This window comes from Syzygium oleosum, unplaced genomic scaffold, assembly GCF_021117445.2.
Source record: "Syzygium oleosum isolate NSW1041296 unplaced genomic scaffold, Sole_v2.1 Sole_v2.01, whole genome shotgun sequence".
NCBI classification, from domain to species: domain Eukaryota; kingdom Viridiplantae; phylum Streptophyta; class Magnoliopsida; order Myrtales; family Myrtaceae; genus Syzygium; species Syzygium oleosum.
The window spans coordinates 6,662,977-6,677,423 of NW_026607485.1; the positions used below are offsets into that span (position 1 = coordinate 6,662,977).

General features: G+C 39.4%; 2 protein-coding genes across 4 annotated transcripts; one reads left to right on the forward strand and one right to left on the reverse strand.

The window, feature by feature from the left end:
- Positions 1-2,489: 2,489 nt before the first annotated feature.
- On the reverse strand, positions 2,490-6,122 carry LOC115684964 (uncharacterized protein At4g15545-like). 3 transcript variants are annotated; one of them, XM_056310296.1, is made up of 9 exons: positions 5,782-6,122; positions 5,605-5,673; positions 4,670-4,726; positions 4,499-4,538; positions 3,974-4,066; positions 3,408-3,665; positions 3,210-3,252; positions 2,859-2,937; positions 2,490-2,768 (listed from the first exon to the last, which is right to left on the reverse strand). In XM_056310296.1, the coding sequence occupies exons 1-9, from the start codon at positions 6,061-6,063 to the stop codon at positions 2,676-2,678; spliced, it is 1,014 nt and encodes a 337-aa protein (XP_056166271.1). In that variant the 5' UTR covers positions 6,064-6,122; the 3' UTR covers positions 2,490-2,675. The 3 variants fall into 3 exon arrangements, with proteins under 3 accessions (XP_056166271.1, XP_030465789.1, XP_056166274.1); XM_030609929.2 differs by having other exon boundaries at positions 3,974-4,069; XM_056310299.1 differs by lacking the exon at positions 2,859-2,937 and having other exon boundaries at positions 3,974-4,069.
- A 1,506-nt stretch (positions 6,123-7,628) lies between these two features.
- Positions 7,629-8,657, forward strand: LOC115684980 (uncharacterized). Its single transcript, XM_030609945.2, has one exon. It carries the CDS (start codon positions 7,733-7,735, stop codon positions 8,282-8,284), a length of 552 nt encoding a protein of 183 aa, XP_030465805.1. The 5' UTR covers positions 7,629-7,732; the 3' UTR covers positions 8,285-8,657.
- Positions 8,658-14,447: the final 5,790 nt, after the last annotated feature.

Consider the following 14,447-nt stretch of genomic DNA (forward strand, 5'->3'; position numbering starts at 1 on the left):
AAATATAAGGAAACTTGTGATAGAAAATACATAATTTTTCACTATGGTGATGGCGCTTGTGGTAGTAGTTGAGTGCCAGACGATGTTGCTTATATAAATAGTTATGAGACATCGAAGTGAATAGAAAACCTAAAGTCCAATGAAAAAAGTGTAAACATCAACAACAAAGGCAAATAGTATAAAGAGAGAATGCGTTTTGAGGGCCATATTATTTTGCATTCCTAATCGAATGAAACTTACTCTAATAAAATTTTCAATTGTTACGTTATAGCCATGGACACAATTCACAATTATTATTAGTTAAAATGGCATGTGGATGATATGCACATTCACAAACTTCAATCAAGATCAAATATTCATTAACTAATGATGAAGGAAAATATGATATGTGTGACTGCACTGTTAGGCTTGAGAAACAGATGTAACGCATTTCTTAGCATATAATTAGAATTTTTTTTAAAAATAATATATATATTCGCATTCAAATAATACTAAATTTTAACTGGCATAATTTTTCCATTCGACTTTCTATTGACTCGATTTTTGTACTTACGAAATGCTCATGAGCCGACTGTTTTAAAAAATGGTTCGATTTAAAAAAAAAAGTGTTGAGATCACAAATGTTCTGAAATCAAACCGAATTGCAATGTCCATTCATAGGGCACTTGTCACGAAGAGAGAGAAAGTGAAAGGTGTTAAAATAACGGCCGGCATCATTTGTTTAGTTGTTCAACGTGTCCGATGTAGCACTTTTTTCCATCCCTCAAATATTGGTTCTGTTCCAACCAGTCACTAGAAATACTGGTCTTGAAAAAGCTCATCATCAATCCGAGATTACATGGGATCATATAATATTATGCGAACGGTATGTGAGTTGGAAGAGAGACTGAGAAACAACCCTCTTTGGTCCTGGGAGAAAAATATTCTAATTTCCATAATTGGGTACTCGACCTGACACACCCAATTCTTCAGCTGACAAAATGCAGGATGAACTTTAATATTATGGGACAAAATGAAGGAATTATTCTCCTGCTAAAAAGATACGGTATGAACAGAAACCACAATTATTCTCCTGCTAGAACTGTCTCTCGCATCCAAAAGAGTATAAGGTTAATGGGAAACTTCTAATTCGTTCGGCAAGTACATCGTTTGGAATCTCGTGCATAGTCCGACAAAATTATTTTTCTCATGGTCTTTTCACAATTTTGGAGATTTCATGTAATTTCCAACGAGGGAAGGAACTCCGACCACCTGTGACTAGGAAAAAACAAAAAAATTGTACTTTTTGTCTAAGTATTTTTACATTTTCTCTTAAGTATCTACCCTTTTGATTTATCTTGCTACTTTCGTAATTGTTGTAATCAATTATCTTGGATGCCAAATCTAATCAAATCTAATTAGCATGATCGCAGGGCAACGTCATGGTGCAATGTGAATAGAGTTCTTATGCGAATGTCCATGTCGGCATCCGAAATTTTATTCATGTCATACTTGGACGTTGTCTACATTAGGTATATTTTCTATCCACGTCGATGCAGGCTTCCGTATATTTTATTTAAATTATAGTTTGGCATCGTTCAAAGACCATGTCAACTTAATTTAGCTGGACTTTGGTATCGAAACGACTTAATTAGAAAATTTGTGTAAGTAAAAAGAATTAATTGAACAAATTAAATAGACAAGGACTTAATTGAAATAAAAAAGCTTGAAAGAATAAGAATAAAAAAAAATTTCAAAAGAAAATGGAAAAGGAGGAACTCGCAAGACAATCACCCTTCAACAAAACTCCTACCAAAAAGCCATCCTTATGGGTTGCAAAAGCCAATCTTGAAGGAGAAAATTCATGATTTTTTTAATTAAAAATTAATACTTTAAAGTTCGCATCCTCTTACCACCCGAACATAAGAATCTCAAGCCACTTGTTTTAGGAAATATTATTCGATCAATCCTAAACTTATTTTACATATGCCAATTTAATCCTAAACTTTTCAATTTTATCAACTTAGTCCTAAATCTTTGTGCGAAATTTCAATGTTATCATTCTAATTAATTTTCATTAAAAATAACAATCCAATTATCATCGGCCGTCCTACGTGGCATACCATTACTTCATCAATTTTCAACGAAAATTTGCCAGATAAACTACATTGAAATTTAGCACAAAATTTTATGACTAAATTGATAATATTAAAAAGTTTAAGACTTAAATCAATATACGTGCATTTAAAATTAGTTGGACATTTCTCACCCATTAATCTTTTTGCCCATCAAATAATAATATTTTCCTTATGTTTTATTAGTTAATTGGATTTGTTTTCCCTTATCATGGTAGCTCGTTTTCCCTTTAATGATGCTGATCAATGAAGGATTTAAATTTTGCCTCCTCTTCCCTCGACATATGAGTAATATAGACATTAACCCTTACATGCTTTTAAAAGAATTTTAAGTGCGCTATCTTTAACAGCAGTCAATCTCCAAGACCACAGACAAAAGCACAATTCACCCCAAATGAGGATGGTTGGTTGAATCCAAACCAATGTCAATGCAGGACCAAAACCTCGTCTCTCCGACCATGACGAGTTTAAATTTATTCGACTTGTACAATTAAAGTGATGAAAATTATTTTTTACAGACAGTACCGCATCATTAAGGCATTTGTTCGCCGGTTGATGTAGTTAACCAGAATGGCGAGTCAAGAATCTCTCGAATAAATCATAGAGATCCTTATTATCTGAACCAAAGATCTCTGCAGCATTCCGTAGAGTCTCCTGTGTTACAAGATGAAGGAAAAGAAACGAAACCATTAGCAGCAACTAATTAAATTAAGAGAGAGGGGCAGAGAGAGACAGAGTGCGTACTTCTTTTGATTGCTTGTGAGAATTCAATTCCTTAACATTTGTCAAAAAAGCAGCAAACTGCTCATATGGTAATCGGGTCCTGTCATGTAACCAAAAGAATTGTGAGAATTCAAACCTTCAACCTCACCTCTCTCTCTATTATGTGTATCATGAGAAATTATGTGTATGCACAACAGATCGTGCTGGCACCTTTATTTTGTGCTTTCAAGAATGCCTGAAATTTTTATGAATGAATTGCGCTCAATAATGCTCAAAAGCCCTAACACATGTAAGAATTCCTATTTGTCGAAAGTACAACACAACAGGAAAGTTAGAAACCCATCCATAGCAAGTACAAATTCAAATCCTCACCTCACTTGCCGTAGGAACTCTTTCCCGTCGACTCGAGTTATTCCTGAAACAGTCAGACAAATAAGTAGATGAGGATAAAAAAAGAGCATATGACATGCAGATCAAGAAAAGAAAATTTCCCCTAACATAAACTGTCGCCATGCATTTTTCTTTGAACTCTGATGACGTCAAAGATTTGAGGTCATGCATCATACTCACCTGTTTGAGATCCTGTCTCGAAGCCTGCTACAGAACCATGGCTGATTGAGGGCAACGAAGAGCACGCGGAGGACCTGTCATCAAACTTGTCTCGTGGAGTTGCAAATGACATGGACTGCCGTCTTGGAGACACTGCCTTAGAAACTCTTGAAGGAGATCCAGATAGTGATAAACTTAGCGGAGATCCAAGAGGAGTGAGCCGAGGAGTGCTAGTTTGCGAACTGAATATCAGGCCATGCGATATCCCTGGTCTCGAGTCTATACACAAGCAAATTTAGAGTGATGATATTTTTCTTTTGTGATCAGGGTACTTAACTAAATAAAATCAGTACTTTTTAATGGGGAAGAGTCTTTCCCACTAATTGACTAAACAATATTGATCTTCTCTAAAGAGATTAACACGTACTCAGTATCATTTCCTCCAAAAGATTTAGCACCATTTAGAAACATTGATACTTTTCACAGTATAAATCTATCTTTTTAACAAGAAAAGCACAGCTTGCCTAATTTTGAAATGGTATTGAGTTAAATAAATATACTCTCCAAAAATCAAAAGAGCAACACACCTTCTGTTTCAGGATCCTCTACTGATGAGTTTCCCATTTCTGATAACCGGCTCTGAACCGACGATGATCTTGAAGGAGGCAGGGAGCCATCATCTTCTGAAACAATCAACAAACGCATCGAAGCAGCAACATATACATAAGCTCAGTGGCATGTTATCACCGGCCACGACATCATAAAGCATGTAATGCCTAAATGGGAGCTTCCAAGCATGCTGCACCTGTTTGCCATTAACCATGGAGGATTTTTCTAAACCATCAGCAGACCTGATTCTTATATATTTTTCCCTGGTCATGTTCTATTAGTTGTTTTATAAAGCTGTTTCGGCAATTTCGCAAAAAGAACATGGCAAAGAAGATTATCATTCAGGAGATCAGAGTAGGACAAGGCAAGGTTGCACCAACTTCAAGAATAATTTCTTTGCTTGCATTAGAAACTCATCGGGTAAACCATGTTTAACTATTTCCAAGGGCATCACACTGAAGCTATATAATCAATCTGAAGGACATGGTGCGAAAAGACCATACCACTTAGCGTTGGCCTGGCAATGATTTGCGGTGTTCCTGCCTGTGGTAGATAATTCGTACGGAGTCAAACGAAAAGACAGTATTTTAGCTAATAAGCAAACTAACATCTTAGGCAATAGAAAGAAAATTTAGATGCTGAATGCAAAAATAACTCCAGGCTAACTCACTCACAAAGCTTTCATCATCCTCTCGAAGGGACTGCATAAGCGTCCTCCGGAATACCTCCAACTGCATAAACCAAAAGTTAAATTAAATCGAGCACATTCCCCCCACCATTAGGAATTGCCAAACAAAGTTTCACCGTAACGAAGCATGTCTCTGCAAATATACACTTTCTAAACTACTTTCTATGCGGAAGAAGACTGAGTACAGGAACATTTTATCACCTCCCAAGAACTAATATCTTATAATCCCCATACAACTTATAGAGCAATCACATATCAGTCATATCTCAGAGAACCAAAGGACTACATTCTCAATGAAAACTGTGGAAACAACTAAGCACTTCCACGAAGTGCCACATTCAAAGTGTCTTCCCACAACCGCGGGGGGTTTATTGTTGCTGTTGAAAGTAGACACAATCAACCGAACCATCTCGGAAATAGTACAATCTAAGAATACCCCGTTAACGTGCTTAGCGGGGAGCCCGGATTCTAAAATCACGATGCAAGCGGAGAGAATTTCAGGGCTGGGGATTAGTAACAGCATACTAGTATTGGATTTTCATATGCCGGATTGTCATCGCGCATCATGCCAACCGATGTATTATTCCTTTTGTTCCGAAATACTTCATACACAACAATTAATGGGAAAAAAGAATGAAAAGTCCTAATGGGGACACTGACATTGTTCATTCCCATTCAAACTTCTTATGAGCTAACATTCTCTTGTAAGGATCACCGCAAGGTTGTCTGTAGGCACCAAAAAACAGAACTCCTAGCCACTCGCTAAGAAAATCGAATTCTCAGAGCAAACACGAATCATCGGTCCGTTCCACGGAATCGCACGTAGAAACAGCGAATCACAACCAGTTCTAAACATCAAGAAAGAAGAAAGAAAAAGAAATGAACAAACCATCATGAACATGATTAGGCGTTATTCATTACCTTCGCAACATCTCTATTCAGCTGCTTCACAGTCTCCGACAGCGAAGCGTTCTCTCTCAGCAACTCCTCCTGCACCACCCCAAGATACAAAAAGTCAAACCTCCACCATTGTCAACGCGAATCACGCAGGCCGGTCGCCGAGATACGGGGCGAGCCGTAAGGGTGGGGGACGGGGACCTTCTCGCGGTCGGCTCGGGCGAGCCGATCGGCGGCGTGGGCGAGGGAGGCGTCGAGGGACTCGATCTGGGACCGGAGGTCGGCGGCGAGGCGGTCGCGGGCGGCGAGGTCGGCGCGGAGGGCGGACGACTCGGATTCGAGCTCGGAGACGCGGGCGGAGAGGGCGAGGGAGGTGATCTTGCGGGCCACGTCGAGCTGGTCGAAGGGATCGGAGGGCAGGACGCGTAACACGTCGTCGGGGAGATCGAAGGTCGGCGGCGCGGTCGCGTCCTTTGCTGGCATGGCTCGTCGTTTTCTGTGCTCCGCACGCTTGCTGTCTGAAAAACTTTTCTGTTTTCTTTTTTCTTACTTTAATTTGCCCTTGTGTTGTCTCTTCTGATTGATTAAGTGCTTCGGATTATACCAGAATAGACAAGCCAAGAATACCAAAAAGGGATCATGATATAAATGCTGCCTGAAATTTGGCTCGACATGTTGCATGTTTGTTGAAATTTTAATTTAATTTTTAAATTTTATTTTAATATGTAACGTGATTCCTAAATTTTTTATTTTTTCAATATGATCCATGAATTTTGAATATATGTTCAATTTAGTCCCTAAATTATATAAAAAAGTTCAATGTTGTCCAATCTAATTTAAGTTAGGAGACAATATTGAACATCTTCATATAATTTAGGAACTAAATCAAACATGTACCAAAAATTCATGGACCATATTGAACAATTTAAAAATTCAGCGATGATATTGTATATTGGGTTAAAATTGAAAGACAACATTGTATATTTGGTCAAAGTTTAGAGACTATCTGTATCATTTTCCTACAAAAAAAAAAGCTTTAAAATGAGAGAACACTAATTTCTTGCTAAAGTTTTCAGGGAGATTGCACTGACGGTCCTAAATGTGTGGCTCAATGTGAAATCAAGTCATAAATGTTTCGATTTGTATAATTAAAATTGCGACACATCTGGATTAATTCACTCGAGGTATTATCCGCTTTGGCTCGTCTCATACCGGTTCTCACGGTTTTTTATCCTTTGGCATGCAAGTAAGCAATTTCTCGGCATGTCACCCATTCCAATGCTAAGAGTTGCCATAACGTCAAAATGCGTCTCTTGTAAATTAATTCCGGTTTCAAATATATACAATCCAAGAATGTTTTCTCCCTATTCAGCGTGCAATTTGGTTCATTCACGCCCTTTCCGTCGTCCTGGAAGCACGTCAAGGGCCGCTCCTTGTTTTGGGCTCCTCTGGCCTTGCCGAACACTCTCGAGTCTCCACCCCTCATTGAACCGGGTTGTTACACGCATTCTTAACGTTTTTCATCAGAAGCAATTTAGACCTCCGGTCGAGCTCCCGCTGAATTCGACAACACAACACGGCTCGGAATCGGACGCGGCGGTCGCTCTGGTAATGACTGGGATACAGCAACATCGTACGACGGACGCGCTCCTTACAGATCTATCTCCACCGCTGTTTCGTCGTCAACCCGCTGGGGTCCCCATCGTGGCCACGTCGACTCGACGAACGCCACGGCATCATGCTTTTGGCCAAGTGGGCCCGAGCTCGTCGGTGTGGGCCAGCTGGGGCCCAGTCAGGGTCGATGAAAGGCCCGGCCTGGCCCGGCCCATTGGCGGGCTTCTCGGTCAAAACTACAGCTTTGACTGTGGAAAACGGGGCGGGGGGGATCGTTAGATGAGATGAGAGAGAGACTCCTGCGTCCACGTAACGACGGGAGGGATTAGCTTTCACGCGTCGAGACCAGCGAAGGTCAGTGGAACGAGGCAGGAGAGAGAAACTCTCCTTCCTCCCTCCCTCCCTTCCTCCCTTTTCTCTCTCTATAAATTCCGCCATTTCCGAGCTCGTCCAGCTCCATTCTAGCTCTCTCTCTCTCTCTCTCTAGGTATTGTTCATTTGTGCAGTTGATCTTGTCAGTTTGGTTGGAATCGAGGCCATGGCGACGGAGATCTTGCGGCCTCAGGACTGCTTGGCCCGGCGGATGGGAGCCTCCTCCCCGGCGGCGGCGGCTTACCCTCGCCGGAGGAGCTGCGGCTACGGGAGCTCCTGCTCCAATCCCAGGCCTAACAGGAAGCACCACCAGCACCAGCAGAGGAAGCCGGCCGCCTCGGAGAGATCGAGCCCCTACGAGGCCGGCGCGGCGAGTCCCGGCGGCGGCGGCCTCCTCGGGATGGGGAAGGTCACCATCCTCCGGCGAGGCGAGCCGCTGGACGCGGCGGCTAGGGACGACGAGGCCGGTTCGAAGAGGGGAGGAGGCGCTCCGGAGCCGGAGATGGCGCGGAAGCAGGTTGGCGCGCCGGAGCTGAGGTCCCCGGCGGCGGTGGGGGGGAAGGCCGTGGTCTACGCCGGATCGGCGTTCGCCGTGTCGCCGGAGCCGAGCTCGCTCCCGCTGCCGTCGTTTTCGAAGAAGAAGAAGAAGCAGGTGCTCCTGGTCGACGATTCGGCCACCAGAGACCTCCGGAGATTGCTCCGGCTCGATCTGCTGTGAGCAAAACCAGATCAGATCTAGGCGATTTACGTCCATTTCCATCGTCTTTTCTCGATGTTCTCGAGGTCTGGTCCTTTCCGTGAGTATTTTCAGAAACGGGGGGGGGGAGATCCAGAATTTCGAGAAACTAGGAGGAGCATTCGCTCAATACCTGCTTCTTTGGCTGTAAATACGTGGGCTCTTTTAGTGATTAGTAAGTAATAGTGGGTAACTTTTAAGGGTTCGAAGAAGGAAGAAAGAAAAAATGGTGGGGTCGATTTGTAATATTGGGAAATAGCGTAGACCGAGTCTGTGCCTCGTGGGGGGGTGTGAATGTGAAAGTTTCTCTCTTGTTGTCTGGGACGAATCTGTGAAAGAACTTCTTTTGCTGTCATGCCCCTGCTTTTTTGATTGAGGGGAAACTCAGACACGAGGTTCGAAGCATCCTCCCCGATCCGAGCCAACCTCGAACCTAACTTAGTTGCCCATGCCCGCATTTTTCGAGCTCGGCAAGCCTGGCTCGGTTAGGTTGGGCTCGGGCTACACGACTAAATGTGTCTGGTACATGATTAAGTCTAATCTAGATAGTGACTTCTCTGGGATCGAAAAGAGATTGTTGATGTAGATCAGTGATTAGTAACTTTAAAACGGTGGAACGTTCTTGATTGGTTGGATTAGTAAATGGGGTTAAGGACCTTCAATCCATGCTTACCTTTGCCTTTTGTCTATGTAGGTCTCACACTAGATTGGATTACCCACTAGATGAAGGTTAATGTTTGGTTCAGGAAGCTCCCTAGGGAAATTGTTTGGGGATTTCCCTACTTCATCGCGATAGGGGCCTTCACGGCCTATCTTATAACCAGGCAAGATTCCCGGATGCGTTCCTTATTCTAATGTGTTGGGCGTTAACTATACCTGCTATGTTTTACATTCTAGAGTTTGGATGGTTCCCTCTATGTTTAACATCCCAAGGTTCCAAAAAAGTCTCTTAAGGATTTGCTTAGATCCGATCACACTAAATTGATTACCCATTAGATGAAAGTTATCTGATCACACTAAATTGATTACCCATTAGATGAAAGTTAATGTTTGGTTCTGATAAAGTAGATGAATGGTTCGGTGAAATCTATGTGGTTGAGGCCTTGGACATGCACATGATGCTTGTGTGATTTGGGCCATCCGATTCTAATGAAACAGTGCTGATTTTTGGATTATCTTTTTTAAATTGACGGGTAAATTGGTTTTCAAATGATTTTTTTTCAAAACTTGACTTTTGATAAGGAAAGATGCTTAACAAATGAAATAAAAAATCAATTGTTACCGATAGTTTTCTTGTTTTTTTTTTTTTAAATTTGGAAAATTACTCGGATTTGAAAAAGATACTCATATACTTATTTATAAATGGTACATATATCAAAAGTCTTAAAACGTTCAAAAAGTTCGATCTAGACAATAAAACGTATTAAACCAGTGTAATTGAGTACTTCCATTAGCTTCATCTGATTTTTTCTATAACAAAGGCCTAAAGTTATTAGTAAAACTAAAGCCGTGGGTTTGAGGGACATGGGTAATATTTATGTGAAAGCCCGACATATGCCAAAAGGGGGAAGTTGAGAAGGCCTAACCTCTCGCAATTCCCAACATATAAATCAGATCACTTGTGCACACCCAAGTCATCTGGATTAGTTTCATCATATTTGAGTTGTAAAAAATGCTGACATGACATTTTTAAATAATTTCGAGGGCATGCAGCACACAGTACAAAAAAGAGTCGAAACATTTTATAAAAAGAGAAAAAAAAAGGGCTGAAAAATAATAAAAAAACAAAAACCATTGGAGAGAGAGAATAGGGTCGTCGACCGTCGACTATCCAGACCCTGATCACTCTCTTTGTGCAACGGTTTTTCTCTTTTAAATTGTCAGTTTTTTTCTTTTAATTTTTCAAGTCATTTTTGTGATGCGGCAATGTTGCGTCTCTTCAAAAATATTATTAAAAAAATATCATGTTGGTATTTCTATCACTCAAATTGGACAAAATTATGCACTCAATTGCACTAAATTGATAAGTTTTAGGACTTAATTGCATTATAACTCAATTACACTTATGCAATAAGTTTTTGGGTGAACTTTTGTCTTTGAAATCCTCGAAGACCATAAAAAGAACATAATTACCCATGAGGTTGTAATAAAGAATAAGGTCATCCATTTTTCACGAGATCAGGAGTTCAATATGTATTGTGAGCGAACATAATAGAAGTTGATGAAAATCAATGATTAGGAAAAAGACTACAAAAAACCTCAAACTATGTCACCTGTGACAAATTTATCATGAATTTTTTTTTGTGACACGAAAAACCTAAAATTATGCCATTTGTGACACATTTACCCCATAATACTTTCTCCTAGGGCATTTTCATCTTTTTCCTTTTTTTTTTTTTTTCCTTTCTTCTCTCTCTTCCCTCCGCCGGCTATGGCAGAGGGAAGCCGGCGAGGGCAGCCCTAACCTGGGGGAGTGAGGGCCGCCCTCGCCCGACTCAGGCGAGGGCTGCCCTCGCCGGCTTCCCTCCGCCATAGCCGGCGGAGGGAAGAGAGAGAAGAAAGGAAAAAGACAAAAATGCCATAGGAGAAAGTATTATGAGGTAAATGTGTTACAAATGGCATAATTTGGGGTTTTTTGTGTTACAAAAAAAAGTTCAGGGTAAATTTATTATAAGTAATATAATTTGAAGTTTTTGGTGGTCTTTTCCCCCAATGATTATGAATTGTTGATTAGACGATTTAGTTGAGTGTATACTTCTGTTTGGATTGAGGGAAATTGATGGTACTTTTTGTCAGTTTCTTATTTTTTTTTTTGGTCGGTGTCCACTATCTTAGTTGAACAGGCAATTTCATTTCATGCTTGAGTTAAAAGCTAATCCTTCCTCGGAGGCAATTAATTAATCTTTCGAAAATTTCAAATAGCCTCTCAAAACGGGAGCATTTTCTTGAAAGAATTTTCGGAGTAGACAGATTCAGTATCGCCCCTAGCTCGCCAGCCGATCAATTCTTCACCGACCGGCGAACACGTGCTTATAAATATAATTAAAAAGGTCAGTTATCTTCACGAAAGACCAGCTATCCGATCGTTTAAATTTCCGTGAAATGATTTGCGTATTTCAGAAACAAAATTTAACTTGATCTTTTCCATCATCCCCTTTACCTTTGACTTGATGCACGACCCCACATCGACTTACCACTTTACATCTTCAAATTTTAGAACCCTGCAAAACTCAGGGGGAGGTTAAAAAATTGGCGAGAGCTTTTTCAAAGAAAATCGGTCAATTTTAGTCCAAATCAAAAGTTTCGTGGCAAAGTAAAATAAAAAACGGAAATTTCGAAAGCAAGAAATACAAAGTGGTATGTGCGGGAGAGTTTTGGGCGAATGATTTTGCATATAGGCATAGGGCTTTGATTCCCTGATCTTTCGCTCAATGTAATTGTTATTTGACACACTTTATTCTAAATTGGATTTTAACATAGAGCCCCAGCATCCTAACCTAGGCTCGTCCACCGCTGTCGCCCCTACCAACTCGTCGACCCTCCTGTCGTGCTACCTTCGACGACCCTCAGCTCGAGGCGAGACAGATCTCGCTTGGGTGAAGCCTGCCGACGTCGAGCGACCTCGACGAAACTTGCCGGCGTCGTGCAACCCTTGGCAAGCGTTGAACATAGGCCGGTGAGCTAGATCTAAAGCCACGATCGTCTCTGTCTAAGAGAGACAACGAACATTATCTAGAAAAATAGCAAGGGTAAAATAGGAACATGGAAATATTAACGGGGGCAAGATTGGAAGACAAAAGATCATTAAATCTCTAAATTAGCACTTTTCGTAATGCCGAAAGCCAAAATTAGTCCCAAGTTGCCTTCAACTTTGAACATTTTCAAACCTCAACTTTGCACTAAAGGTCCTTAGATGCCCAAAACTCACTGAAAATGCTCTACACGAAATGCAGCCAAAAGCTGGGAAGTTTCCTCGTTCCTGAACTAATAATAGACCAAATTATCAAGAGTAGTGTTGGAGCCTTGCGTGTGCTAAAAACAGTAGTAAATGGGGTTACTTGCGTTTATACCTCTTTTTCGGGTTTATTGGGATTGTCGTTAAAAGCAATAGGTCGAAATCCAACTGATGACCAAATAAAGATTTTACCCGATTTGAATTAGGATCTGAATTTTTTATTTAATTAATGTGAGATTAAATTTTAGGGAAAACACCACCAAAAACCCCAAACTACGCCACTTGTGACAAATTTACTCTGAACTTTTTTTTGTGACACGAAAAACCCCAAACTATGCCACTTGTGACACATTTACCCCACAATATTTTGGCCAAAGGGCGTTTTTGTCTTTTTCCTTTTTCCATTTTTTTTTCTTTCTTCTCTCTTCCCTCCACCGGCCATGGTGGAGGGAAGAGAGAAGAAGAGAAAAAAGGAAAAAAAACAGTAAAAGGAAAACGACGAAAACGCCCTTGGGCCAAAGTATTGTGGGGTAAATATATCACAAGTGGCATAGTTTGGGATTTTTCGTATCACAAAAAAAGTTCAGGGTAAATTTGTCACAAGTGACGTAGTTTGAGGTTTTTGGTGGTGTTTTCCCTAAAAAATTTTATCCATTTTGGTGCTTTTCTAGTATTTAGCCATTGTTATATTTTAAGAACTTTCATCTTTGAAATACCCAAGGAACCATAAAAGAATATAAATTAACCGCTAAAATGGTTGACCTCATAGTGAATGGAACACCCGTTTTCCATGAGATCAAAACCTTTGTTCAACGAACAAAATTCAGGGGGAGGTTAGAAAATTGGTGTGAGAGTTGTTTTCCAAAGAAAAAGCGGTAACTTAGGTAGCAAATGATAACCATTCTGTTCCGGGATGAGTTCCTGAAACAGAAATAGATTTTTCTATTTCTGGTTTCAGGATGAGTTTCTGATAAAAGAAACCCGTTTGATAACGATAAAAAATTTCTATTTCTGGAACAGAAACCTGTTTGATAATAGCACAAAATTTCTATTTCCTGAAACAAAAACCCGTTTGATAAACAACACAAAATTCTATTTCCAGGAACAAAAATCCATTTTTTTTAAAAATGGAATAAAAATAATTAGAAAATCCAAAAAATTCCTAAAAATCTCAAAAAAATTCAAAAAATCCAAAAAAATAGAAAAATTCTAGAAAAATTCATCAAAATTTCCAAAAAATATAAAAAATCAGATTTTTCTAGAAAATAGGAAATTTGTTGAATTTTTTCAAAAAAAATCAAAAAATCAAAAATTTCAAAACTTCATAGAATGACTTAAAATACCTGTGGCCACTCACTTTTAGTGAAACTTAAATTTTTTTAAGTTCCCAAAAAAAATCAAAAATTCCAAAAATTTCAAAAATTCACAGAATAGTTTAGAATACATGTGGCCACCCACTTTGAGTGAAATTTAAATTTTTTAAGGTGCCTAAAAAAATTGAAAAACTCAAAAATTTCAAAACTTCACAGAATAGCTTAGAATACCTGTGGCCACCCACTTTGAGTGAAATTTTAATTTTGTGAGGTGAAAAAAAAGCAAAAATTTCAAAACTTCATAGAATGACTTAGAATATCTGTGGCCACCCACTTTGAGTGAAATTTAAATTTTTTTAGGTACCGAAAAAAAAAATAAAAACATAAAAAAATCAAAAATTTTAAAACTTCACAGAATGACTTAGAATGCCTCTAGCCACCCACTTTGAGTGCAATTTAATTTTTTTAGGTGCCCAAATGGTATTTTTTATTTTTAAATTTTTTTCGACACCTAAAAAAAATTAAATTTGACTCAAAGTGGATGGCCACATGTATTCAAAGCCATTCTGTGAAGTTTTGAAATTTTTAATTTTTTTCTTTTTTTCGGCACCTAAAAAATAAAATTTCATTCAAAGTTGGTGGCCACAGGTATTCTAAGCCATTCTGTGAAGTTTTGAAATTTTTGCTTTTTTGCTTATTTTTATTTTTTTCGGCACCTAAAAAAATTTAAATTTCGCTCAAAGTGGATGGTCACAGGTATTCTAAGCCATTATGTGAAGTTTTGAAATTTTAATTTTTTTAATTTTTTAATTTTTTTAGGCACCTAAAAAAATAAAATTTCGCTCAAAGTGGGTGGCCACAGGTATTTTAAGCCATT